Source organism: Thamnophis elegans, chromosome 8, assembly GCF_009769535.1.
Source record: "Thamnophis elegans isolate rThaEle1 chromosome 8, rThaEle1.pri, whole genome shotgun sequence".
NCBI classification, from domain to species: Eukaryota; Metazoa; Chordata; class Lepidosauria; order Squamata; family Colubridae; genus Thamnophis; species Thamnophis elegans.
Genome location: NC_045548.1, coordinates 80,680,715 through 80,707,329, shown reverse-complemented (window position 1 = coordinate 80,707,329; position 26,615 = coordinate 80,680,715). Strand labels below are relative to the sequence as shown.

Here is a 26,615-nt window from a genome sequence, read left to right as displayed (position 1 = left end):
AGAGGCCCTGGAGAGGGACCGGGCTGCACGGGGCCAGAGCTGAGGCCACCTTGCCTGCCACCCAGGACGCGGGGAAGGCTGGCAGGCGATTCCAGGACTGCCTGTGGAAAGGAAGCCCTTAAGCGCATCCCGGGCCTCCCAGAAGAGGCAGGAGGGCTGGGGGAGCCCACCGCAGCCCTAACCCGGCTTAGCCTCCCCCCGTGCCCAACACTCAGCCATCCTGCACTCCTGAGCCATGCCCCCACCTCCCCCAGGCCTCTGGGAAAGCCCCCTTCACCCCCCACCTGCTCCACTGGGGAGGCAAAGACTGCTTCTGGAACTTGGGAGGCCCCCCGTGTTTGTCCGGGAGCCCCCCAGGACGCCCCTGGCCGGAGGAGATGCCAAGCCTTCAAAAGCAGAGAACAGGGCGGGGCTGAAGGGGCAAAGGTCAAGGCCAGCCCTCTCCCCTTCCCTGAACGGGGGCAAAAGACAGCGGAGCCCCTCAGAGGAGACCACCCCCGAGAGAAGACCCTGCTGCTGTGGTCCGCAGGGCCCCCCCCCACATGCCTCAGGACGCTCCCCACTTCTCTTGGGAGCTGCCTGCTTGTAGGCCTCAGCCGGGCAGGTCCTCCTGGCGGAAGGCCATGCCAGCCACTCTGGCTTGCCCACGGCTGCTTCTCCGTTTGCAGGCAGGCCCTTCTTCCGCTCATTCTAACCCCCCTCGTGCGCATCTGCCGTATCTTCTGGCTTCCTGCAAGGGCTTTGGAAACTCTCTGCATTGTCCTCCAGTGAAGAGCAGCAAGGAGCGTTTTGTGTTTAGCAGCAGCAACAACAACCACAACCACAACTACAGTTCCCCCTTCCTGTCCAAGGAGAAGGTGCAACTCTAGCAAAGGGAACGGCCGGTGCTGGCCTTGAAGGAGAAGGTACAAGATTTGGGGGTCTTGGCAAAATGACGACAGGAAGGTGGGAAGGAGGATGAGTGGGGGGTGGGGAGCTTTCTCCTTTTTTGCCGTGGTGGCAACGAATGATGGTGGTGGGACCTCAGGAGAAGTCCAGGAAATTTAAGCTGCCCAAAGGAGGGGGGCTCATGAGAGGTTGCCCACGAGGAGGAAGACAGGAGGCCAAGAGGGAAGCGAAGGGAGGCAGAGCTGCCTTCCTCCTCCTCCTCCTCCTCGCAGCTGAGGTTCAGTGGAAGAACGGCTGCAGCCCAGCCCCCCTCGGCCTCTGCTTCACAGGCCATGCAGACAGCTGGGGACCCAACCACATATGTCACAGGCAGGTGGAAAGAGCCCACTCCTGACACACCCAGAGGGGGGGCTCCTGGGGGAGGCCTGGTCCAAAGAGCAGTGGCCATTAGAGCCCCCTCCCTTTCCCACATCCCCTTTCGGCTATGCAAGCACAAGGCCGGGGGGGGAGGGGGTGGCTTCTGTGCACAGGAGAAGGGTCGAGCAGCACAAGACCAGCAAAGAATGGGGGGGAGGGGGGGAGGCAGGAGGGCCGCTGCTGCTGTGGGCTGCTTTGCTTGCCCCAGAGCCCCAGGAGCATCCTCTCACCTTCTGAAGAAGATCCGCCTCTTCTGGGCTGGGGTCCCTGTCAATGGACGAGATGCTCTCCAGGCTGTTCTTGCGCCCAATTCCGGCCGCAAAAGGGTTGGCGATGATTCCGGGAGACATCTGGGGTGGGAAGAGGGAGGCACTTTCAGGCCTGGCTTGGCCAGATGGTGGGGAACCCTTCCCTGGGAGAAGGCCGGGAGAGGGCACCAACCTCAAGGGCAGCCATGGCTTTGGGGTCAAAGCCCTCGCAAACGAGCACCAGCAGCCAGTCCCCCACGGCCCGCAGGACCTGCACCGCCTCCGCGTGCGTCATGCCCAGCAGGCTCTGCTGGTTCACCTCCAGGATGCGCAGGCCCATCCTCAGCCGGCCATCGCGGGCCGCTGCCCCGGTGGAGCTGACCTGAAAGGCACCAAAGAAGTGGGAAGGTGGCAGCACGGCTGTCCCCCCACCCCCTGGGATACCACCCTTGCTCCATTGGGGGAGGGGGGAAGGCTGCTGCCCTGGCTACTTTGGATGCATTGGGACAGGGACAGATGAAAAATTAATAAAGAAAATATATAGCTATTTGATAAGCATTAAGATGCAAGATGGGGAAGAGATCCGTCGTCGCGACGGCCGATGTGCGATCTTGGTGCTCCGAGATTGCAGTCAAAGTTCTGCCACTGGATGGTCCATTTGGACCTAAACCATCCCGTAGAAATGATGATTGAGAAGGGCACCTCCTGCTGATCTCAGGGACACTGCAAAGTCCCTGAAAGATCCAGGAATAGCCTTTTTTTCCAGCGATAGAAACGCAGCTAATGAAGCTGCTGAAGTTGGGATAGCTCCAGAACGGGAAGAAAGCGGAAAGAGAAAGTGTGTCGAATTGGTGAGGAAATTTTATTATTAGAGGAAGAGACTACCCAAGAAAAAGATTTAAGATTGAAGACAAAAAACTGTAGGTGGCGAGATTGATCTGCATTGAATTTAGTGTGTTATCTAGTTTCTAATTCTTTTTTTTTCACGGATGGAACTTTTGCAGGGGATCCCTATTTTTGAAACTAAATGGGTTAATTCTTTCTTCTTCTTTTTTCACGTTTGCTTATACCTATGGATTAAAATTCTCCTTTTTTTAATAATGATTGATTTGATTGATTGGATTGTTTTTGATCTCCATCTGATGGAGAAACTGAGGATGTTTACCAAATGAAGAAAGTGGAGGACAGAGTTCAAAAGATGGAAGAAAAAAAATGAGCAAAGAGATAGGAAAACTGTGGCTACTGACAACAAAGTGAGCGTGGTTGGTAATGGCAAGAGCGGAATATGGAAAGGGGAGATGGATGGATTGGAACTCTACTCCAGACTTCAAAGCACAGAAGAAGAAAAGAGGGGAAAAATGACGGAGATAAGGAGAAAAATCTTGATAGAAGCACTAGCGATAACCAAAGATAAGCTGATGGAAAGAGCAGATGTTGGGTTTCAAGCTTTTGTGAGATACAAAAGGAACAGCATGTTGCCAAGGGAGGTTTATACAAGATTTATTAAGAAAGGAACTAGAATATTAATGCTACATATGGCAAGAGATATAAGACCGTACTAGTGCTGGAGGGATACAGGTTGATGCAACGAAAATGTATAATAAAAATTAAGCTAAATTTAGTTTACTAGTAGTATGTATAAAATGAAGCGATAATAGCTATAGTAAAATAATGATTAATAATGATAACAATATATTAGTTTATATGAAATTTTATATAAGCAACACATGGAGATTATGAGAGGAGGTTTAAAAGCTTTATTTAGAATATATTATAAAGATGTATTATGATTGGATGATTTTAGGATGATTTAATGGAATGTTATCATATAATCCTAGATTTTGAATATTATATATAAAAGGACGTAAAAACAATTATAGTCAAATTAAGGTTGAGATATAATAATTGTGATATACATGAATATAGGTGAATTTGAAATATGCGATTTGATATGAAAAGCAGGTGGTGACTTTGGAAGAGATGCATGGAAATACTGTAACCGACTGACACACTTTGTACAATTTGTAATGGAAGATGGGTTTTTATTTTATTTTTATGTTTGTTTGTCATTCAAAAACAATTAAACATTGTTTTTTTAAAAAAAGATGAACAAGTAAAAGAGACAGTATGGGCTACTCGATTAAGTTAGATCGATGGCAGAAATTATGCAATAGAAACTATAAATTAACAATGTCTACTGCCCACAAATAAAATCTTCATAAAATGTTTTATAGATGGCATTTTCGGCCCTCAAAACTAGCAAAGATGTTTAAGAATAAATTTGCAAAATGTTGGGAATGGCATCAGATACATAGTTCATACTATCATATGTGGTGGTGATGTCAAAAAGCAAAAAAATACTGGACAAAAGTTGGAAAAAACGATAAAACAACATATCAACTTGAAACCAGAGACATTTTTGTTGGGCATTTTACCAGCTAAGTATAATAAAAGGAATGTATATCTGATTTTACATGTATTAATGGCAGTGAGCGCCTGTTCACCGCCGCCCGGCTCTCACGGCTTGTCGCCTTCGAAATGCCAGTGAAAGGCGCTCTGAACGGCTTTCAGTGCCTTTTCACGTGCCTCCCAGCCTCACGATGCCCTGGCCCAGCTCTCCCCGCAGAGCACGGGCACATCCGCTGCCGCTATCCCAGCATGGCTTTTTCGGCGGCTTCCAAACCGAGTCTTCCGGCAATGGCCGCTCTGGGCGTAAGCTCTTTGGTTGTGAGTCAGCTGCCCGCAAAGCATATGCCCGCTAACAAGAGAGCAGTCGCCCAGCAACTCCCCGCCCCTGCTTCAGCTTGGCACAGCGCTGCTCACCAACGTAGGGTATCCTGAAAGTGCCAAGCAATGTGATCACCTTTATCCTCCCCCCCCCCCGGTTCCCGCGGCTTGGCACCTTCGGGATACCCTCACTAGGTTGGTGAGTGACATTCTGCCTAGCCAGAGATGGGGGGGGGGGGTGTCCAGGGAGCTTATTTGCAGGGGAGGGCTTATATTTTTGCCCACCAGAAAAATGTGGCAAGGCCTTAGTTTCAGGACAGGACGTATTTTCGGGGAAACACAGTAAAATGGTTTGTACACAGTCAACACACTGTTTGAAGTTGGAATTTTTATATACTATAAAATAGAATAAAAACTTATTACAAAAAAAAAAAAGAGGCCACCATTGCTCCAATTGGGGAGGGGAAAAGCTGCTGCTCTGGGTCCAGGGGCTGCCCCGCTGCTTTGGACGTGTTGGGTCTCCTCCAGCAACAACCTGCCAAACGGACGCAGGGCTCTGTGTTGCATGGGGTGAAGAGGGGTGTGTGTGTGTGTAATACGCCCCTCTGCTGGACCACTCGCCCAGACACGGGCCGCAGAGGCCTAAAAGTACCTTGGAGATGAAGATCCCCTCGTCTGTGGGGTCAAAGGGGTTCCCCGCATGGCCCTTGGCGCCGCCTCGGATGCTGATGCCCAGTTTCTCCCCAGGCCTCTTTTCAATGCAGATCTCCTGCCAAGGACACACAAACCGGCGTCTTGGGGGGGGGGGGCACTCTGTGGGGCAGAGGAGGCTCTCCAGCCTCGACCGAAGGGTAGGGGGGGCGTGCTTCCCTACCTCCATTCCAGGCGGCGGAGGGTCTCGCCTAACCACCATCCGTAGCTCCGGGTCTCCGGAGAGCAGAGCGTTGACGGCCTCCTGGTGAGTCGCCTGGCGCAGGTTGATGCCATTCACCTCTAGGATCCGGTCCCCCACACGCAGGCCACTGCGGGAGGCCAGGCCGTGCGGAATGACCTGTGCAAGGAGGCAGGAAGCAGGCGGATCTGCATAAGAGCCCCTCGGCAGCCCTTTCCCCTCGCCCGGGCGGGGGGGGGGGGGGCAATTGTCCCGGCTGCACCGCACCCTTCCGCTGGGTGCCTGAGCACGGGGGGGGGGGCAGTGCTTCTACCTTTGAAATGAAGACTCCTGGCTCGTGGATGCCAAAGGGGTGGCTGGAGTGGTCACTGCCTCCCACGATGCTGAGGCCAAGGGCCCCCCCAGCCTTCACCAGGCAGACCTCCTGCAAGGAAAGGCCGGGGGTTCCCCACGGTCACTGGGGTGCCAACTGCCCCTCCCAGGAGAGAGGGAGCCCAGTGGCCCACGCCAGCCCAGTTCATCCCCGGTCACCCACCTCGGTGGGGTACTGGCTCTCCGCGCCTTTGGGCAACTGGCTCCTGGGGGGGGATGGTGCCGCCTCCTCCAGCAGGGCCTCTCCTTGGGGGGGCAGAGGTGGAGGCGAGGGGGCCTGGGGCCCTCGTGGCCCCACGGGCAGGTCCTTCTCTTGTGGTGCCGCCTCTCTTTCTACCAGCAGAGCAATGGTGGGTGGGGAGGCGGTCAGCAGTGCTACAGCCTGATCGTGCCGAGCTTCCGTCATGTCCACCCCATTGATCTAAAAAGGCCCCAAATCAATGTCAGCAGAGGGGGAGAGGCAAAAGGCAGGCTTATCTTTGTATTTGTAAGCCGCCCGGAGTCCTACGGGATTGGGCGGCATATAAATTTATTAAATTACGAATTATGAATTATTTCAGGGTTCAAGAAGGGAATCAGCTCTAGGCTGCCTCCCAGTGGCGTATGGGGTGAGTGGCCCCTCTAGGACATGAGCTCTCCCCTACACTGCTATCAGGGGCAGGGGGAGGTGGAAAGGGACCTCACACCATCCAGCAGGGAAGATTGGGAGGAGGGCAGAGATGGGGGGCGGTCAGGAGGAACTGGCTCAGCATGAGAAGTCTTTCCCGAGGTCCAGTGGGGGGGGGGGTGTCCCACCGTCCACCCTGGCCCTTTCTCTCACCAAGATGACCCTGTCGCCCACTTGCAACGTTCCTTCCCGGTGGGCAGCCCCCCCGTCTGCAATCCGGGAGATGAAAATCCCCTGCGAAGGAAGGGCTGAATCACTGAGTGTCCGAGATGAATCGCAGAGGGTCCCAGCTTCTCCCCATGGGGGTGAGGAAGAGGGCTCCATCCATTCAGAACAGATTCTCCAAGTCAGCAGGGCCCAGGAGTACTTCTCCAAGGGAAAGGGGGTCAAGTATCACCCTCAGGAAAGGGCTACCCCTCCCGCTCTCCTCTCACCATGTCGCCTGGCCGGTATGGGGTAGAGCCCTTGCCGCCGGCAATGCTGAAGCCCAGGCCCCGCTCGTTCCGCACCAGGCAGGCCGAAAGGCGCTCGGTCGTGGTGGTGTCTTTAGCCCCCACGGCTAATTGCAGCCCTCCACGCCATTCCCGCGGGCTGTAATCATCTTCGGGCCGCAGTGGCGTCACCGTGATGGCGTTCTCAGGCTCCACCATCCGCTCCCGCAGCACTGTCATGGAGACACTGCTGCCCGAGCCCCGGAGGGCTTCCACCGCCACGTGATGCTCAGCACCGTGCAGGGACACCCCATTCACCTGGGGGGCAGGGAGGGCCCCCTGAACGAGCGTCCGTGGAGGACCACGCCAGCCCCCAAACCTTAGGCCCTCCAGGCGGCTGGACCAGGGACAAACAGGGCAGAGCCGGCAGTAGCCACCGGAACGGGGTGGCCACTGGCCCCAAAACCCTTTGGCCAAGACAGGCAAGCTGGAACAGCAGTGGGCCACCACCACTGCCTCCAGCACCGCGGGCCCTCCTCAAGCCAGGCCTGGCACAGCACCTAGTCCTCCCAGAGGCTGCCCCCATGACCTACCTCCAGGAGCTTGTCCCCCACACGAACCCCAGCCTGTGCTGCTGGGCCCTCTTCCGACACACGGGAGATGAAGACACCCTAGGAAGTGGGGGGGGGGAGGGGGAGAGGCCTGTAGGAACTGGCTCCCTCCAGCAGCCACCCCGGGGCACCCACCCCCGAAAGGCTGCCCCCGACCCTCACCTCATCGTCTCCCTTGTAAGGGGTGGAGCCCTTGCCTCCTGCAATGCTGATGCCCAGGCCGCCCGTCTCCCGCACGATCGTCAGAGCCAGCTGGAAACCAAGCAGAGGGGTGGACGGGAGCAATGGGTGCAAGGGAGGGGGTTCCAGCCCTCCTCCTATGCCACCCGGAGGGCCCTCCACCCCCCCTGGGTACCCATCTGCTTGGCAGGGGAATCTCTGCCTGGAAAGCCTGCTGCAGACAAGCAGCCAGCCAGGAGCCTTTGCCTGGCCAGGTGCCCTCCTGACTCAGGGCAGGCCAGGGAAGAGGCTGGCTGTGAGGCCAAGGGGTACGACTGGCCAGGCAACAGACACCCCCCCCCCCGCTAGAGATCAGAGGCACTGAAGGGGGAGGCCGGGAGGGAGGAGGGCAGAACCAGGGAAGGGGGGGGGGGGAGAAGCCATGGAGGGACCGAGGCCAAGCCAGCCAGTCAGCGACCGCCACACCTTCCACAGACTGCTCTGGTTGCCACCCCCCCCCCCCCAATGCACACTCATCCGTGGCAACCAGGCACAATGGGGGAGGGAAACCCCTGGCGAAACTGCCCCCAGCCTTCCTCCTTTGCAGAAAGTGCCCAGAGCCCCCTTCCCAGGAAGCCAGCAGCTCCCCAGAGGACCCTGCGGGGCTGGACAGGAAGCAAAGGGGCAGAGAGAGGAAAGTGGAGGAGGAGGGGACCAGAGCCCTGGCCCAGGTGCCCAGGTAGAGACAGAGGGTAAAGCCATTCTGACCCCACCCCACCTTTTCTGAAAGCAGGAGACAGCCCAGAGGGAGAAGCCAGCCACCAACGCTGCACCGGGCTTGACAGGAACAGGGAGTGGCACTGGAGCCAAAGGGCCCAGCAGGCGTCAGGGGAAGCCATCTGGTCAGAGTGGGGCTCCAGGCCACAGGGAGCAGCACTGCAAGAAGCCCAGGGGGCCACCACCTATTTCTCCTAGGGGGTCAGGAAAAGCCACCAAGCGCAGCTCCCAAATGCTGGGCCTAAGGGTGACCCCAGAGCCCCCCAGGAGGAGGAGGAGGAGGAGGAGGAGGGGCTGCCCCCGTCAGCAAGGAAAGTGTCCCGCCCGCTCCGGGCCCTCTTCTCCCTGAGGGGCTCAGTGAGCCCCCTCCCCAGCTGAGGCAGAGGAGAGGAGGCCAGGGGAGAGGGGAGGCAGGGTGGCCCAGGAGCCCCGCCAGAAGCTCCGGCCCCACCAGGGAAAGAGACAAACCCACCCGGCGGGGCGGTACACACCTCTTCCTCCTCAATGCGAGCGGGCTCAATCAGCAGATTATTGGCTTGATCAAACGACACCCCCTGTTAGGACAGCAACCGGCAGAGGCAGAGGGCAGATTAGTGGGGAAGCCCCAGACCACCACCGGGGAGAGGCAGGCAGGCAGGCAAGCAGGAAGGCAGGCCCCACCCAGCACCGAGAGACCACACCAGAGAGAGAGAGAGAGAGAGAGAGAGAGAAGCAGGGAGAGAGCAAGAGCAGGCAGGGTAGAGGCTCCTCCTCATTGTCCCCCCCAGGCGGAAAAGGCCCCCTCCTGCCCCTCTTGCCAAGGCCAGCAGAGCGCGAGAGGGCCAGTCAAAGAGCTGCACTGACTGGAGCCAGCCTCAGCGGCCGGAGGCCCTGCCGCTCGGGGGGACCAGAGGCAGCCAGGCTGCTCTGGGCCTGGGGGCAAAGACTCTGTGCCTTGACCCAGGAGGGCATGCGTGCCAGGGACTCCCCAGCAGGGAGAGCAGCGAGCAACGGAAACCCCGGCTGCGGTCCACCTGGGACCCCCTCCCCATCCTCCAAGGGGCTGCCAAGGGGGCCCAGAGTGTGGCCAGGTGCCTTTGCCTCATCTCCCAGCAGTCGAGCGGGTGAACCAGGAGGGAGAAGTCCTGACTGTCCGCCCAACATCGCTGCCTGGCCTCCTGCCAATCCCCCTCCCAGGAAGCCCCTCACCTTGACCGAGGGTGGAACTGCTGTGCCCCCCTCGCTGACAGCCTCTTCCTGGCCCCACCCCGCCTGCTCCGGGGCCTCCTCCTGCTCTGGCTTCTCCTCTTCCTCCTCCTGAGGGCTCCCACTGGCCCCGAAGCCCTGCAGGAGGGCCACCACCGCCTCCGGGCGGGGCAGCTGAGCAATCCGGAAGTGCTTCTTGTAGTGGGGTGTGTCCTTGCGGATCAGCCGCTGCTTTCCTGCGGGGATCGGGGGTGCCTCCTCGTCCTCATCCTCACTGCGAACCAGGGTGTCCTCTGCGAAGTGCACCGTGGGCTGTAAAGAGACCCCCCGCCAGGGCAGAAAGGGTGAAGCCGGCCCCTGCCAGGCTGCGGGGGGAAGCCAGGGGCCACCCTGCCCGCCAGTCAACCCCTCTGGGCTGCCTGAGAAAGCCATGCGTGTGACAAGGGAGGGGAGGGGCGTCTCTCGCACCTGGGAGACGTGGGGAGGGAGGGTTCAAGCTGCTCAACTCCACGTTCCAGAGGTGCTGCTGACCCCCCCCCTTCTGCCAGAGTCCCCCCAGCAGTTGCTCTTCAGCTGCAGTGTCCCCCGTCCCCCCCGGGCACAGGTGTGAGCAGCCAGACAGAAGAGGGGGTGTCCCCCTCAGTTGCAGCTCCTCCAGGCCGCATGGAGAGGCCTCCGTCTGGTGGGAGAAGAGTCGCCTGTGGCCCATTGCTTCCCATGGAAATGCCCTGGGGAGCGGAAAATCCCTGCCCCTCCCCTTGGCTAGCGAGAGAGCCCGGAAGAGGCCGAGGGAGCTGGCGGGCAGGAAGAACGCCTGGGCGAAAACACCAGAGGCAGCTGCGCCTTCCCTTGCCTGGGGCAGTTTTCCCCTTGCCAGCCCCGAGGTCTTTAGGGGCATCTCGGCTGTAGGACGGTGGCAAAGGCCCCTCCACTCCAGGATGGAAGGCTCAGGCGCCGAGAAAAGGAGACCGGGCGGCCCTTGCTCTCCATCGGCCTTCCTCCAAGCTGTGGGCTGGGCCACCGTGCCCCCCCCCCCCCCGGGTTCTCCTGACCCAGGTCATAAAGGAGAACCCTCTGCTGGTCGGAAAGAGGCCGGGAAAGGACTCGGAGGAGCCGGGCAGGGGCAGCCCCCCTGCCCCCCTTCCCAGCTCTGCTGTCAGCCGAGGGGGAGGGAAGGTGGGAGGGCCCCATTGGACGTATGGCCGACTGAAGACCCAGCTGCTTCGCTCTTTCCCTCTGGGCAAAAGTCATCTGATCGCCTGAAGCTCCAGGCAGCTGACAGCAATGGAGTGTTAAAAAGGAAGACGCTTCCGGTCCTGGAAGAGCAACTGGCCAGAACCAGAATCCTCCCAACATCGTGGCCTTCACCGCCTGCTGCTCTCCTTCGCCCGCTCCGCCCCACTCCAGGGCTGCCAGGAGGCTTTCGGAGAGAAGCAAGCGCTTTGTCCAAAAGGGCCTGGAAAGGCTTCCACCCCAATTGCAGGTGCCCACAGTCCGGAGGCCTCTGCTCATGCCAGCTCGGCCAGCAGCCCCAGGCACAGCGAGCAGAGCGACCGGGATGCGGGGCCCTTGGAGGAGCTGCCTTGGGGGGCCTCCCGGCTCCTACCTCCGAGTACTCCAGCTCCTCCTCCTGGTCCTCGGCCGTCTCCTCCTGCGTGGCCACCTCCTCCGGGGGCACTTGGCCTTTTTCTTCGGCCACCAGCTTCCTCCCTCCCTCCAGTGGAGCCTCTGCGGCTGCGCCCTCGGCCTGCTGCGCCTCTCGCCCCTCCTCCAGGCTGCCGCTGGCAGAGAGGGTGCTGCCAGAGACGTGAGAGTCTTCGCTGTGGTTGGAGGTGGCACTCAGCCTCTTGCCCTGTGTGGGAGAGGAGCCGGTTGAGGACCTGGGCACTGCCTTGCCGATGTTGGCAACCCTGGCGGCCCCAGGGGCACCACAGTCACTTTGGGAGGCCTCCCCTCGCCTGCCAGCAAAGGGAAGAGCAGGGGCAAAGGTCGGGGGCTGGAACCTGAGGCCACTCTTCCCAAACCACAAACTCCTTTCCGGGATCTGGAGAGAATAAATGGGGGGCCTGGCAAGGTGACCAAAACATCCCCCCGTCTGCTGAACAGGCCGGCCGGGACCCTCAGCGGAACGACAGGGTCAATGGTAGAGGACCCCACTTTCCTCACCAAATTCCCAATTTAAAACTGAAGCACTGAAGTGCAAGGCATGGGGGAGGCCCCAGGGGCCCCAGGGGCCGGTGGCTGCTCTCTTTGGACTCCTCTCCAAGGGACTGGGCTGGTGCGGTGGTCGAGGCACCCGTGAACCAGGGGCCGAGCGGGCATCTCTTTGCTAGGCCACCTGACCCCTGGCAGAAGCCGCCCACCTCAGAGTTAGGGGAGTCCCGCTTAGCTGCCGCGGAGGCCTCACTGCGTCGCACTTCCATTCCCTTCTTCATGGACTTCAGCTCGCTGGGGTGCGGAGTGGCTCTGCGCTGCAGCCCCTGCCAAAACCATGGGGGGGGGGAGGGGGGAGAAGCGGGCAGGTGAGGGCATGGCAAGGTTCCTCCGAGGCTCATCAGCTCCAGTTGCTCCCTCCAGGAAACAGCATCCCCCCCCCTTCCGCCAGCCAGCCAGGAGAGTGAACCCCCCCCACCCCCACCCCCGGCTGTCCAGCCCTGCTCCTCTCCGTCGGCCATTACCCTCTTCTCAGTGCCAGCTTCCTCCTCCTCCTCCTCCTCCTCCATTTGGGAGTCCTCCAAAAACTGGATCACACTGACCCGGTTGGGGTTGGCCTCGGCCCAGCTCTCCTCCAGGCTGTTCTGCAGGAGGTTCTCTGCAAGGGAGAGCGAGAGGGATGCTGGAAGTGAGGGTGGGCTCCCCCCCCCACGCCCACCCCAGAGAGAGAGGCTGGGCCGTGGGGCCCCCTTACCTGAGCTGGCAGGTGGCTGCTGGGGCAGCAGGTAGCAGGTGAGCACTTTCTCCCCCGTCTTCTCATCCTCCTCTGTCTGGAACCGGAGCATGGGCTGCGACTGGTTCTCTGCCAGCCAGAGGGCCTTCAGGTGCAGGTTGGTCAGTGCGAAGGGCAAGTGCTGCAGCCTGTGTCCGTGCAAAACCATCAGGACGGGGGGCTCCCTTCGTCGTCCCCCCCCCCTCCCCAATCCGGTCCAAAAGCTGCCAGTTTAAATAGGGAGGGCAGCTACTCTGGCAGCAGCAAGGGCTCAAGACTTTCCCCCCCCCTACATGGGGGTGCGGGTGGGGGGGCTGTGAGAGCTCTGGGCAAAGTGAGTTGTCTGTCTGTCTGTCTGTCTGTCTATGCACAAAAGAGGCTTGGAAGGCTAGAGTGGCTAGAGTGGCTATCAGACTCCTTCTTTCTTTTTTTCTAATATTTTTAGAAAGATTTTTATAATATTAGATACTTAAGGTATTAGAAATTAAGATAAAATGAGATTGAATTATGAATAAGATTGTATATTTGAATGTTGGTACAAAATATGTATACCCAGATGACACACTGGTTAATGGAAAATGGATTGTTTATATATAAATAATATATTTTTTAAAGGATCTTGACTACACTCGGCCCAAAGCAGAGAAGTCGGAGGGGGGACACGACAGCCGCCTTTCCAGCCTTGAGGGGCTGACCCAGAAGAGAAGCGTGGGCTACTCCCGGGGGCCAGAAAAGGACCCAATGGAGGAAGCTTGCAGGAGACAAGCTCAAAGGGAGGGGGATTTCCAGGTATGAAATGGTGGAACCGCCGGCTTCCTGGTATTGCAGGAGCTTTCAAACAAAGATTGGACAGGCCTACCGTTGCCCCAGGCCCTTCCGGGGCAGAGGAGGGCCAGGTAGATACCTCTCTGCCCGCTCTCTCAGTCAGCCCCAGGGGTAAGCAGAAGAGAGTGGAAAGAGAGACAGGGCGCTCCAGAGCCTCACCAGAGGAACGACAGCCCTCGGGCGATTTCCGAAGGCTGAAAAGAGCGCCAGAAACATGGTGAGATGAGCACCAGCTCTCGCCACGGCCTGTGGCTCTTTCTCCTTTGGGAAACATCACATCGGCTCGTTTCCCACAGCAGCCGTGCTTCACGTCGGCTGAGCAGGCTTGGCAGCAGCTGCACGGAGGGAGGTGGCCGGTCGGGACGGGGGGAGGGGGGGGGAGGCTCCTACCCAGTGGGCCTAGCCGGATGGGGCCCACGGAAGGGGAGGCCGTTTTGAGGGCAGGAGCGCTGCGAAGCGCCTGCAGCTTTATCACGTGATCGAAGGGACGCTACAACGCCTGGCGCTGTATGTCTCTTTGTTCAGCGCGGTCGGAATTCTGAACGGTTGTGGAAGAAACAGTTGTAAGTCGAGGACTAGCTGTAAAGCTCCCCCACACGTCTCTTATTTATATTCAGGCTGCGAGACGGGCTCATTGCTACAGAGATCTCACTGCTTTAATTTCGGGTGACCTGAAATTGATCCATTTTATGTTCCCATGCCACTAAGGAGCACGCCTGTGCTTGCTCAGTGACTGGCCAGAGCGCAGAGCCCAGGGAAACAGGGGGACCACTGTGTTCTTTAGGCCCCCCTGGAAACAAGGTGGATACGCACAACCAGGGGCGGTGAGGGGCGTCCCCTGGCCAAGGCTGAGCTTCTTCCGTCTCCCCACCCCAGTCGTACCGGTTGCCCGCTACATCCAGGACGTGCAGCTCAGCGGTGCCAGCAAGCTCCGGGGGCAGCCAGTCCAGGCGGTTGTCCCGAAGGGAGAGGACGTTCAGGCTGCTGCAGCCCCCAATCTCTGCAGGGAGCACCTTCAGGCGGTTCCGGTCCACGTTGAGGTTGGTCAGCTTGGTGAGTTTCCCCAGAGACCTGGGGAGGGTCTGAGAGAAGAGCACCCACGGATGGGGGCATCAGACCGCCACCCTTGGCAAACCAGCTGGCTCATCTAACCCTAACCCTAGCTGCCCGAGGCACAGGGCAGGCACAGCCAACCTGCACGCCCACCTGTAGCAGGTTCTCGGTGAGGATGAGCTCCGACAGGTTGGCACAGTCCCCAATGGCTTCGGTCACCTCCGTCAGACGATTCTGGTCAACCTTCAGGATGGAGAGCTGCTTCAGCTGGCCTGAGGAAAGGTCAAAAGAGAGCACGGGTGACCCTGTGCAGCCAGGGAGGCCCCAGGCTGGGGCTGCAGGAGGCGATCCCTTTGGGGGCCTGAGCTCTCTCAGAAAGGTGGGGCCATCAGCATGGTTCAGGGGGTTAAGGACAGAGCCGTTATATCCGGGAGCAGAGGAGCCGGAAGCTGCCCGGGCATTGGCTGGAGCAGCCCTTCCCCAGCGCTCCTCTCAGGAAACGCTTGTGCCCTCCTGGGCATCAGAGGGCAGAAGGCCTTTAACAAAAGCCCTATGTTATGCTTCTATGCTCTCGTCTTATGCCCTCTTAACAGGAAAGTGCAGCAGAGACAAATGATACTAACAACGACAACATCAGCAACGACTTTTAACTTTATAAGGAAGGCTTAAAAGATTTTGCCTCCATGAGCCTTTTCCCCCTAACCCTGAGCCCCCCCCCCCCCCGAGCACAGCGGCAGTCCTTAAAACTCCGTACCGAGGAACGGTTCTCAAAGAGGCTCCTCCCAGCTCCAGAAATAAGAGCCAGGAGGAAGGAAAAGGAGATTTCAAAGCCAAGTAAAAGCCGATGCCACTGCAGGACGGCTTCCTTCTTTCCCAAGCCCCCCCCCCCCCAAATCTCACTCTAGGTTCCCCCCCCACCCCCAGCATGGCCACACTCACCAATGCCCTCGGGAATCACCTCCAGCAGGTTCTGTGACAGAAGCAGGTCCGTCAGCACCACCAAGCCGCCAATCTCATCGGGCAGCTGCTCCAGCTTGTTCTCGGAGACGTCCAGGCAGACCAGCCGACGGAGGTTGCCCAGCTCCTGCACAGAGGGAAGCCAGGCAGGCTGACTCGGGCGGCCTCTACAGCCCAGCCTCTTGCGCAAGGCTCTGGCTTCTCCCGACTGGGAAGCTTCGGGCAGCCGCACTGCCCGCAGGACAGAAGCGACACTTCCGCTCTTGCACCCTGGGCTGCCTGCCCCCCTGCCCGAGGCCACGCCCAATTGAATCAAACACGGGGGCGGGGGCACCAATTCTGCCCATATGCCAATTTCAGCCCTATGTTGGGAAAAAGCCTCTGCACCACCATTATGCGCCCCACTTCGGCATCCTGGTTGCCTTCCCCGTCCACTGGACTCCACGGGACGCCCTCTGGAAGCAGCATCAGCCCCCCCCCCCCCCCTTTAGGCCTTCCTGAAATCCGGAGCCACGCCCCCCCCCCCTGCAGCTCATCCTCGTCCTTCGGGGGGGAAAGGAGAAGCAGCACGGGGCACTCAGCCTGCTTTCCTGTCCCTGGTGAGGGGCTTCCTGCTCTAGCCACGCCTTTATTTCAAGGAAGCACCTCGGCCCACGTTCACTGGTCTGGGTCCCCCGTCTGGCTTTCCCTCAGCCCCGAGTCCCCGTCCCCCCACTGGCTTCCCTTTGGGTGGGGTGTTTGGTCAGCCTGCGAGGGGCCACCGGAGGCCAAGGCCGCTGCACTGGAAGGACAAGGCACGGGAGGGGGGAAATACTCACAGGGGGCAGGCCGGAGAGCTGGTTCCTGTCCAGCCAGAGCTCACGCAGGTTTGGCAGGGCGCCCAGGGTATCTGGCTGGGAAGGAGAGGAGCACGACATCACTCTCCGAGGCAAACACCCTCCCGGGGGGACACACACACGCGCACACACCCCCAGCACCTTCAGGCCCAGCCCTCGAGGGGTCTGCTGAGAGAGGAGGCTGCAGGAGGGTCATTTCCACTCAGGACCCGGGGCAAGGAGCAGCACCACTGGCTCGGGTGGGAAAGGGCCGCAAGGCGAGACACTGGCCAGGAAAGGGAAGGCAGGCGGGCGCCCCACCTCCCCCACCCGCCCAGCCCCCCTTACCAACACTTCAAGGTCGTTGCCCCCAAGGTCCAGCTGCTCCAATTTCACAAGGAAGGAGAGTGATCTGCAAGCAGAGAAAAAAGTCAGGGGCCCTGGGAGCACAGGGGCCGTGCCCCCACCTCAGCTGGGGCAGGAGCAGACGGGCACTCACGCCGGGAGGCACTTCAGCAGATTCTCACGAAGCTCCAAAGTCACCAGGTTTGCCAAGCTGAGGGAGGAAGGAGAGCCAGGGTTGAGCAGAGGAGTGGCCGAGAACCCTGCCTCCCCGCTACCCACCAAACCGGGCACGGACTCACTTGCCAACGTCACTGGGCAGGCTCTGCAAGGAGACGTCGTTCAAGGCCAGGTGGCCCAGGTTGCGCAGCTGGGTGAAGCCTTCGGGGAGCCTGGGGGAGAAGCAGGGGGACCCCAGAGGGTTCTGCAGCCGTGCAAGGAGCTGGGCAGATGGAGCCCCTCAGGGCAACTGGTCTTGGGGGCTCTCAGGACCCCCGAAGAGAGCGAGCGGCCACGTTCAGCACTGGCCCTTTGGGCCTCTCCCCCCCTCTGTCCCTCCAACAGAGCATTCGCACAGCAGCCCCAAAGCCCCTGCGGGGCAGAACCTCCCCGCAGCCGCCTCCACCCCAGCCAGGTCCCCTCCAGTCAGAGAGGCCCTTCCAGAAGGGCGACGCATCTCCCCTACCTGGACAAGGGGTTTCCGCTGAAGTCGGCAATCTCCAGGGACTTGCAGAACTTGATGCTCTCGGGAATCTCCGGGATGTCTGGAGCAGAGCAGCCCAAAGGCCGGCAGGAGTCAGGGAGGAAGACCAGCCCCAAGCCAAGCAAGTCCCCCCACCCCCCTGCATGAAGACAGGAAGAGCGACCCCCCCCCCCCCCGGACAGCCAGGCTCCAGCCTCAGCAGCTCCACGTGGCTCCCCTGATGCACACGGGGACAGACTGGGAAGGCAGCAGCCTCCCCTCACCCACCATTGCGGGAGATGTCCAGCTCCACCAGCTGCATGAAATTGGCCACTTCGGGAGGGAGGCGCTGGATCTCATTGTCACTCAGGCCCAGCCTGCGCAGGTTCAGAAGTCGGAAGAAAGGCTGCGGGCAGAGAGGAAGGGGCTGCTTACTGGGGCCTCCCGCCAGCCAGCCTCCCCCTCCAAGCACCCTCCCTCCCCTCGGGGCGGCCTGCTCTTCCTGCTGGAGCGAGCAAAGGGCCCACGGTAGCTGCACCCACCGCAAAGGCAGCTCTGTGGCAGAGGCATCTTTGGGGGCCCCGTTTGCACCCAATTCTGAAGGCCGGAGGAAGCCTCAACAGGAACCCCACCGCCCTGAAGGCTCCCCAGAGCAGAAGACGCCTTTTAGACCTTCTTCCCATGCAACCTCACGGCTGAGACGCCCAGAGCCTCTTGGGGCCTCTGGCGCCACTGTCCGTTGGTCCTCCTGGCGACTGTAAATGCTGAAAGTCTGTCTCTGCCAGCAAAACTTTCAAAGAGCCAAGTCCGCTACTCCTGGCTGATGGATTTGCAACCTTCCCTGCTAAACACAACTGGCTTGTCTTTTTTAGTTCCATGCTGGTTGTTGCATTATACAATCTATCCAGCATTCACCGTCAATCATTTCTCCACCTTATCCAAGTACCAGCCCAGCTTCTACAGCAGAAACATTTCCGACGTCTTTACCTGCACATACACTGACCAACCAAGGGAAGCAACGCCCTTCTGTGCTCAACCTCCGTGCTCAACGCTGGGCTACAAGTGCTCCTTGTTTAGCAACCAACTGCCCACAGTTACAAGGATAATGAAAAAGTTGCCTCCCAGCCAATACCCACAGCATTTGTGACTCTCCCTCCCTCCCCCCATTACAGCCAGTCTCGTCCTGCCTTGTCCTGACCATCCTCCCCCCTCCCGCACGGAGGTTGCTCCTTTCCTCCCCTTGGCCCTCAAAAGCGACAAATGCGAGTTAAGGAGCTCAGCTGTAGGGACCTTAACTGGCCTCCCTCAGGGGACTCAAAGGTGTTTCGGTTTTTTTTGGTAAAAAAAATTATTTTTCCATTTTCACAACATTTAATCACATGTATACTATTACATAGCCAACATCACTTTGTATTATTAAGTGTTTACATCAATTCATCTTATCAGCTCCCAAAACACAATTATTTAGCTCTTCTGCTTTCCATACACCATATTTATCTTACCCATCATTCTTCTCCCTCCTCCCCCTCCCTACCTTCTTTCTACTTCCCCTTCCTCTCTCCTTCTCCTTTCCACCCTTTCCACTCCTTCTTTCTCTCCTCCTCTTCCCCCCTCCTTGCCCTCTCTACTATTCCTTTCTTCTTCCCTTGCCTCTCTTCAATTCTTCTCACTCTTATCATTTACTTGGTGTATTTTAGCCTCTTCTGAGCAAGCTCCGTTTTATGTTGATGGTATTTATAGTTCCTTTTCGATATACGTATTTCATTTTAACATCCTTCCTTGGAAAAAAAATAGAACAAAAATGTACACATCTATAGTCATTGTACTTTTAAACCCCTCCCCTCCCCAGCTTAAATTTGGTCGAGATGTAGACCTGGTTACAATTCCTAGCTATTCTCATCATTATCTTTGTATAATTATACATCCTTACGCGCCCCAAACTTGTGCTTCTATCTTAAAATCATAATAGTTTCCCATTGTAGATGTATTCCAGGTTCCCTCTCTATTTTTCTATAACTTGGATCAAATTATCCTTAAATTGTCTATGACACAGCACACTGTTCAATGTTTATTACAATTCCCTTAATCTATTATGTTAAAAAAAACAAGCAGTAAACATCTCACTTTATTCATCGTCTTAAAATTTCTATATATGTATCCATGTCTCATATATTTTAACCAATGTTTGATTATCCTACTGTTGTCATTTTCAGTCAATTCACAACTCAGTTTAATTATCACGTGTAAAAGTGAAACAAAACCTCTGCTTTACAACCTCCCCATCTCAGTTTCATATTTATCCGTATTCAATTTATTTTGGGCTTTTTTAGTTATCTTTCCATTATTACGTTCAACCAGTTAGCAACTCCATTTTATTTTCATGTTTAGGAATAAAACCTTTATCTTCCTTTGTATTTTCACATATCCAGATACCTGATTTCCCCCCCTCTTTTGTCCCATTTCTCTGTTCCTGTCTTCCCCCTTTTCTTTAACATCTCCACTCCCAACCGTGGTTTTTCCCCAAACCACCCTCTCATCACTCTCAAGCATTTTACATTCCTCTTTCTTGGGGCAGAGCCTCCTACTTCAATTTTCTTTACACCACTAACAACCTTCAAGAGCACTTTTGCCTGCTTTCTATTCCCTTTTGCTGGGACACCTCCTCTTTTTAGCTATTTTCCCTACACCAATGCCAAGACTGATGGGGTTTCTTGTCTGCTTTTTATTTCCCTCCCTTCACTGTCTTCTTCTTCTTTGAATTCTTCTTTAGATCTCTGCTTCTTCACTGGGTTCAGGATTCCATTTAAGCTTAATTTTATTGATCCAGGCATATTTTTTACAATGCCACCCATTTCTTCTAATTCCCTTGCAGGAGGCCTGCATTATTCGCTGTCCAAGGCCGCGTGCTTGGACACAGCTGCTTCAGGAGAGAAGCTGACGATTCAGAAGGATCTTGGCCGACTGGAGCAGGGAGCCCCCATCGGACAAGATGCAGCTCAGTGGGGAGAGAAGCAAGATCTTGCACTAGGCAGGAAAAACCGGTCCCTGAGAAAGATCTGGTTCTCCTGGTGGACCACCTGGCTTAATGGCAGGGTGGCGGCAGCTGCCAATGCATCAGGATTGCAAGGCGCGAGGGTACCGCTCTATAGCGCACTAGTGAGGCCACACTTGGAGTACGGCATTCAGTTCTGACCCCCGTGGTGCAGAAAAGAGGCTGCAGAAAGAGTGCAGAGAAGAGAAACGGATAGAGAGCCTGGAGGCTAAATCCTTAGGACGGACGGTTAAGGGAACTGGGCATGTCTGACCTATCAAATGGAAGGGTTAGGGGTGGCATAAGAGCTGAGCTTAGTATTGAGCAGCTGTCACAGAGAAGGGTAGGGGGTCAACTGATTCTTCAAAGCTCCTGTGAGTAGGACAAGAAGTAATGGGTAGGAGATCCCCCAAGATCCAAGGAGAAAATTTCTGAGAGTGAAAACAACCGATCACTTGAATGGCTTCCCTCCCCCCCTGGGGGCTCCATCACCAGAGATTTCCAAGAAGAGAAGACTGGTTCAAGCAGAGGGTTAGAAGACCTCCAAGGTCTCTCTTTTCCAACCATGTTAGTCTACGTCAGGGGTAGTCAACCTTTTTATACCTACCGCCCACTTTTGTATCTCTGTTAGTAGTAAAGTTTTCGAACTGCCCACCGGTTCCACAGTGATGGTGATTTATAAAGCAGGGAAGTAACTTTACTTTATAAAATTTATAAAGCAGAGTTACAGCAAACCCCCCATCGCCCCCCATGAAAGCTGGAACGCCCACTAGTGGGCGGTAGGGAGCAGGTTGACTACCACTGGTCTATGTTATTCCTTTGCTGACCCGGAGCCTGCCTGCCTGTCCGTCTATGCTGGATTATGGTTCCTCACCTTCCATGGGAGTGTGAGGCCAATGAGATGTTTCTGAGCACATGCCACAGTATAACATAGACTAGAATATGCATATATCCTCCTTCTGTTACTTGTCTTATTTCTAGAGATATTCCATAATTTTTGTTGCTACCCAACTTGGTAATTTACCAGACTGCTAATCTAACTTCATCTTTCAGGGGTTCTGATAAGTAGAGGATATTTTGCAAATCACCTCAGATGTTGAGAAGTATGTACTATACCAGATTTCAGTGCACTCCTTCCAGCCGTGTTTGATGTTCCTTAAATTTATTGCTGCCCATTAGCATCTCTTAACAGATCTATTTGGAGCTGGAACCTCCTTCAAAGTTCCTTTGGAAAACTTCCTTGCCATCTTCAGTATTTTTAGAATGTCGTACTTTTCCTTTTTTAAGCCACTCTATGAAATTCTTTATTAAATTCCTTCCTGAGATCTTTCTGGCCTTCTGGGGGATTTGGCTTCTCTCATCTTCTGGCCAATCTCCATTGTTTTTTCTAACATCTACTTTGCTTTCTTCTTTTTCGTTTCCTAATCTTTGACAGTCTCTTCACATTCATTCTGGACTTCTTTAAATTCATTCCACCATTTCTTTAGTTCCCTATCAATGAGGTTCAGGGCCTCAAGGGAATTTCTGATGTTCTCCTTGAAAATGGTAAGCAGGTGTCCGAGAGCCTCCAATAGGAACTTCCACTTTAGCTGGGCCTGGAACTTGTGCATAAGCGCTTTTTTTTTTGGTAAAAATTTCTTATTTTTCAATTTTAAAATACATACATTCCATCTTTCCTTAAGCAGTGTGTTGTCTGGGCATAGATATCAGTGTGACGTTCTTCCATAAATTATAATACATTATACAGTTAAATCTTAGAAATCTCTTCAGTTCCTTCTTAACATGTCTTCTTCTATATATACAAAAATAACATTGATTATAGTTATTTTCATCATACTCATGTAACAATTAGGAAAGCTATAAAAACCTGGCTGTTCCGGCAGGCCTGGGGCTGTTGACCTGATTGTTGAGGTCCAGCCCCGATTAGAATGAATGTATGTGGTGTTGTGATTTTAAACTGTCTTTTTTCCCCTCTTTTTTCTCTCTTTTTTTGTAAGCCGCCCGGAGTCCTTCGGGATTGGGCGGCATATAAATTTTGATAATAAATAAATAAATAAATTATCATTTTATTTTTTATCTCCATCTTAATACATTTTCTATTCTTCTTTTTATCTTCTTCTTTTATTTCCAATTTCCTTTTTTTCTCTCCAAACATTGGTAAAATACTTCTCAAATCGTATAATATTCAGTTTCCTCTTTCCCCTTAATTGCAAATGTTAATCTATTCATTTCTGCGCATTCTAATATTTTCCTAATCACCTTCTCTTCAGCAGGAATCTCTTCACTTTTCCAATATTGTGCAAATACAATTCTAGCTGTGATTAATATATGAAGAATTAAATATGTATTCTCTTTATTCTAAGTTTCAGGTAATATACCCAACAAAAATATTTCTGGTTTTAACACAATACTTTTTTTATCATCCTTTCCAACCATATCTTTATTTTTGTCCAATACTTCTTTGCTTCTCCACATGTCCCCCACATAGAATAGTAAAATCCAGGTAACTGGTGGCATTTCCAACATTTGGCTAATTTGTCTTTAAACATGTTTGCCAACCTCGCCGGTGGAAAATACCATCTATAAGATATATAAATTTTCTTTATATGCAGTTGACATTATTATTTTATAATTTCTGTTCCTGACCAAAATTTTACGCCCACGTGCATAAGCAATTTCTGAAGACTTTCACGGTAAACCCCTGGCCACTTCATTAACTCTCAGCTCTTTAAATTAGGAATGACAGAATTCTTTTGCTTCCTTCTAGTAATAGCACGGTCAGTATGGTTCGGTTTCTGTGTATTTCATTTGGTGATATCTACATATAAACATATTTTTTTTTGGGGGGGGGGGAGTCTGAGTTACCAAGAAAGCAACAGATTGACATAAACTGGCTTCATGTTGGTTTTGCATTTTCCTCCTTAGCATTTCTAACTTTGACATTCCAGTCTCCAGTCACAAGGAGCACATCTCACCCACAGGTTTCATTGAGTTTGATCCTCAAACTCTTCTTCTTTTGTATGAAGGGTTGAAGCCCAAACTTAGACAATGGTATTAAGGGGATGCCCACCTTGCGCCCGAAAGTCGTCCTTGGCACACCTTTCCTTCTTCGGTTTGCGTGAGCCGTAAACAACCTCGTCTGTTTGAAAGTGCCCTGATTGAGTACATTTCAATTTGATGGTGTGGCCATTTCACCTTTCACGGTGTTGAGCCCTGCAGCTCTCCAAGTGCTGTCTGACCCGAGGGGCACACCATTCAACAGGGCACTGCCCATTGTTTTATGTTTCCTACTAGGTGTTCCTCTTTTTCAGAAGTGGTTTAACCCTAGCCCCCTGCCCACTCAATATGCAGGGATGCCTCTGCTGCTGTTGTGATCGTCTGCCTGCTGCTCAATATAAGGGCCTGCTTGTTTTAGCCAGGCAGCTGGGATGCCCTTCTTGCCTTGAGTGATCTTGCCGAGATTATACATTATTGGCAGGCACTCCTGGCACCCTTTCCCTTGTCCCACCCAGGAACAACCTCCCCCCACAACTGCCATGACAGGGCAGCACAACAGGATGCCCGGATAGGCAGAGAAAGCAAGCGCTATCTCCTCGACTGCAGCAACAGAAGCAGAAGGTCAGGATCAAAAGACGATGTTGCTTCTCTCAATTTTGCTTCCGTCAAAGCAGAATTAAGTCTGGACAATACGTTGTAGGAATCCTAAAGCCACAGCCAAATCCGCTCCAATGTCCTGCGTCCTGCTTGGTCCAGGAGAGATTCTCTGTTCATCTCTCTTTAAAAACCTCTAGTAAAAGAGCTCCTTTCCTGTGGCAGACTGTTCCGCTGGCTGACGCCTGATGCCATGCTGAGGCTCCTCCTGAGGGTCTTTCCTTGCACCTTCCCCCCTTCACTGCATCCGGCCAGCTCTGGGGGCGCTACAGAATAAGCCCACTCCCTCTTCTGCAGGACAACGCCCCCCCCCAACAAGGGAAAGCAGCTGTCCTCCCTCCTCCTCTGGAGGCTGAACCTTGACCCTTTCAGTCCCTTGCTGGCCCTCTTTGGCCTGGCCCCCATCGGCCCGGGGGCTTTTGGGGGCCCCAGAATTGAAGGCAGGACTCCACAGGAGTTTGAGAGGACAAAGTTCATGGAAGAGTTGCTCCTCCAGATCTGGATTCTATGCTCCTGCCAAGCCCCCCACCCCCCTCACCCCATATGTAGCTATAGCTGCTGCCTCAGACTCCTGCCTGATGGCTGAAGGAAAGACCCAGAGAAACGGAGAGGAGGGGGAGGAAGCCTCACCGCCTCTCCCAATCTTGTTCACTGACAGGTCTCAGCCCTTTCTGGTGAGAACTCTGCCAAGCGCTCATTCCCAAGGACCCACTCCGGTGGTTCTTGTGCTCCCTCCAGCTACGGCGACACAATAGTCCTACCCTTCCAGTCATCAAGCACCCATGCCAGCTTCCCCCATACATTACGTTAGCTGCAGATCCACTTCCCATCTTCCCTTAGCACTGGTTTCAATTCCACTCTTTAACAAACCCGCACCAATTCCATGCAAATCCCAAAAACCTTCTCACTTCCATTAATCCCAACCGTCTCCCTTCTGCTCCTTCTGCTGGAGGTTCTTTATTTAGCCATCTTCCCTCACATGCAAAGCAGTTGTTCTTTGGGTCTACCCTGATTCGCCTCCTTTGTTCCTCGTTCTCTTTCATTATTGTTTTTTCAACTTTTTCCCTCAACGCGCAGATGATTTCTGTCATTCATACATTTTGCAGCATTCATTCCCACCTCTTTTAGAGCCCCCCTCCCATCTTCATTCCACCATGCTTTCTCTTTCTGTATTTCTCATTAGCATAGCCCCCACCCACCAGAGAGAGAGAGAGAGAGAGAGCTCAATGGGCCATGGAGCCGTAAAAAGAAATTGGAGACAATGGGAAGAAAGCGGCTCGCATGCAGAAATGGGTGACCAGGACAAAAGGACATTGAGACGGTCTGGCTGTGCAGAGAGAAGGATGACCAAACGTATGGAAATGGTATATCAGCCACGAGAAAGTGGTTTCGCTATTTGTGTGTGTGTAATTCCCCCCCCCCCCCCCAAGATCCACTTTTGACCCCACTAGAAAACGGTCTGCTCCACCTTTGGAATGTTTCATCCTGGTACTAACAACAGGCTCAGACTTTCCACATCAAATCTGCCTTTAGTTTCAAAGCTGCCACAAGTTTACACATGAATCTAACCTTCTTAATCCTGTACACCACCCTGAGTTGCAGTGAAGTTGCCGTTGGGCCCCCTTACAAATTGGAGGGAGACTTATTCTTAAGCCTTACCTCCGGAGCATACTTTTTCTAAGCAAGTAGTCACCAATCACCACCCTTATTCATTTCTGGATCTCCGAACAGCCCAGTCACCACCACCACCACCACCACCTGCCCATCCATCCCATAGAATATTTCTCCCCTAAATCACAAGCATCCAGAACCCAATTCCTGCCAATCCCCTTTTCTGGTTCTTCCCTTATCACCCCTGGCTGGAAAGCGATAAGGTGCAATTGTCACCCTCCTGCAGATTCTTTACTCGGGGACCCACCCATCGAGAAATTAAGATACCAGTCCATAGTTCCAACACTTTCATTCATAAAAAGAAGAGTTGCACCGCCAGGGCTCCTCAGCTCCGCCCATTAACTTTCCCAGCTGGCGATTTTCCTGGGGACCCAGCCCAGCCCACCCCCCCCCCCGCAAGATACAGACGGCTAGAGAAGGGGGCCCCGGCGGGCAGCAGGGAGGCCGCTTTGGGCACCTTCCGGGGCCAGGAGGCCGAGGGAACCGGCGGCCTTCGCGCCCAGCCACAAGGGGCCCAGGCCGAGCGCCGTCTGGCTAAGGAGGGGGCGGGGCGGAGGAGGCCCCGGACCGCTTCTGCACCGACGGCCGCGGGGGCCCCGCAGGGGGGAGGGGGGGAGGGAGGGGGGAGGGCGGGGGGAGGGAGGGGGGAGAGGGGGGGAGGGGCAGCCCCGCCCACCCACAGCAGCGGCGACAGGTGCGCGCGGGGGGGGGAGGGGCGCAGCGGGGCCCCCACCGGGCGACGTCCCCGCCCCGCCCGCGCGGAACTCCCGCCGGGCCCCACCTTGGGCAGCTCGCGGAGCTGGTTGGAGTCGAGCAGCAGCTCCTCCAGCGAGCGGCTGTAGCGGTAGACGTCGTCGGGCACGGCCTGCAGCGAGCAGTGCCGCCGGTCCAGCGTCTCCACCTGCCGGTTGCAGCGCCACAGCGGCGGCATGCAGCGAAGCATCCTCGGCGCCGGGGCGGGCGGGCGGGCGGGCGGGCGGGGGCGCACCGGGCCGCGCGGGCTCAGCGGCCGAGCCGGCGGCGCGGCATCCCGGCGGCAGGGAACCTCCTGGCCATCCGGCGCGAGGCACCCTGGGACGACGGCGCCCCGCCCCGCCGCGGAAGACTACAGCTCCCAGAGCGCCCGGCCGGAACCATAGATCGCGCGGCGTAGCGCGTCCTGCCGTCTGCGCAGGCCCCCCGCTCTTTCCCCGCCCCTTCCTGAAGAGGCGCTCCGGCTCAGCCGCGGAAGGAGGTCGCCGCTCTGGGCCAACGGCTGCGGAAGAGGAGGCGGCGGCGGCGTCGCGAG

At 55.6% G+C, this 26,615-nt stretch overlaps 1 protein-coding gene across 5 annotated transcripts in view; it reads right to left on the bottom strand.

Annotated features, from left to right (window-relative positions):
* Window positions 1-26,308, bottom strand: part of SCRIB (scribble planar cell polarity protein) — a 35,902-nt gene extending 9,594 nt beyond the window's left edge. For 4 of the 5 annotated variants that reach the window (XM_032222500.1, XM_032222504.1, XM_032222501.1 and 1 more), the window contains exons 1-26: window positions 26,109-26,308; window positions 17,263-17,380; window positions 16,978-17,056; window positions 16,595-16,684; window positions 16,450-16,506; window positions 16,299-16,362; window positions 15,954-16,028; window positions 15,118-15,262; window positions 14,332-14,450; window positions 14,008-14,207; window positions 12,283-12,449; window positions 12,053-12,186; window positions 11,738-11,854; window positions 10,981-11,226; window positions 9,378-9,686; window positions 8,681-8,743; window positions 7,416-7,505; window positions 7,236-7,313; window positions 6,646-6,960; window positions 6,365-6,445; window positions 5,708-5,965; window positions 5,486-5,596; window positions 5,155-5,331; window positions 4,933-5,049; window positions 1,747-1,935; window positions 1,536-1,655 (exon numbers count right to left, since the gene is read on the bottom strand). In XM_032222500.1, coding sequence (XP_032078391.1) covers window positions 1,536-1,655; window positions 1,747-1,935; window positions 4,933-5,049; window positions 5,155-5,331; window positions 5,486-5,596; window positions 5,708-5,965; window positions 6,365-6,445; window positions 6,646-6,960; window positions 7,236-7,313; window positions 7,416-7,505; window positions 8,681-8,743; window positions 9,378-9,686; window positions 10,981-11,226; window positions 11,738-11,854; window positions 12,053-12,186; window positions 12,283-12,449; window positions 14,008-14,207; window positions 14,332-14,450; window positions 15,118-15,262; window positions 15,954-16,028; window positions 16,299-16,362; window positions 16,450-16,506; window positions 16,595-16,684; window positions 16,978-17,056; window positions 17,263-17,380; window positions 26,109-26,270 — 3,681 coding nt within the window. In that variant the 5' untranslated portion in view covers window positions 26,271-26,308. The remainder of the gene's footprint in view (window positions 1-1,535; window positions 1,656-1,746; window positions 1,936-4,932; window positions 5,050-5,154; window positions 5,332-5,485; window positions 5,597-5,707; window positions 5,966-6,364; window positions 6,446-6,645; window positions 6,961-7,235; window positions 7,314-7,415; window positions 7,506-8,680; window positions 8,744-9,377; window positions 9,687-10,980; window positions 11,227-11,737; window positions 11,855-12,052; window positions 12,187-12,282; window positions 12,450-14,007; window positions 14,208-14,331; window positions 14,451-15,117; window positions 15,263-15,953; window positions 16,029-16,298; window positions 16,363-16,449; window positions 16,507-16,594; window positions 16,685-16,977; window positions 17,057-17,262; window positions 17,381-26,108) is intronic. The other variant, XM_032222503.1, reaches the window with a different exon arrangement.
* Window positions 26,309-26,615: the final 307 nt, after the last annotated feature.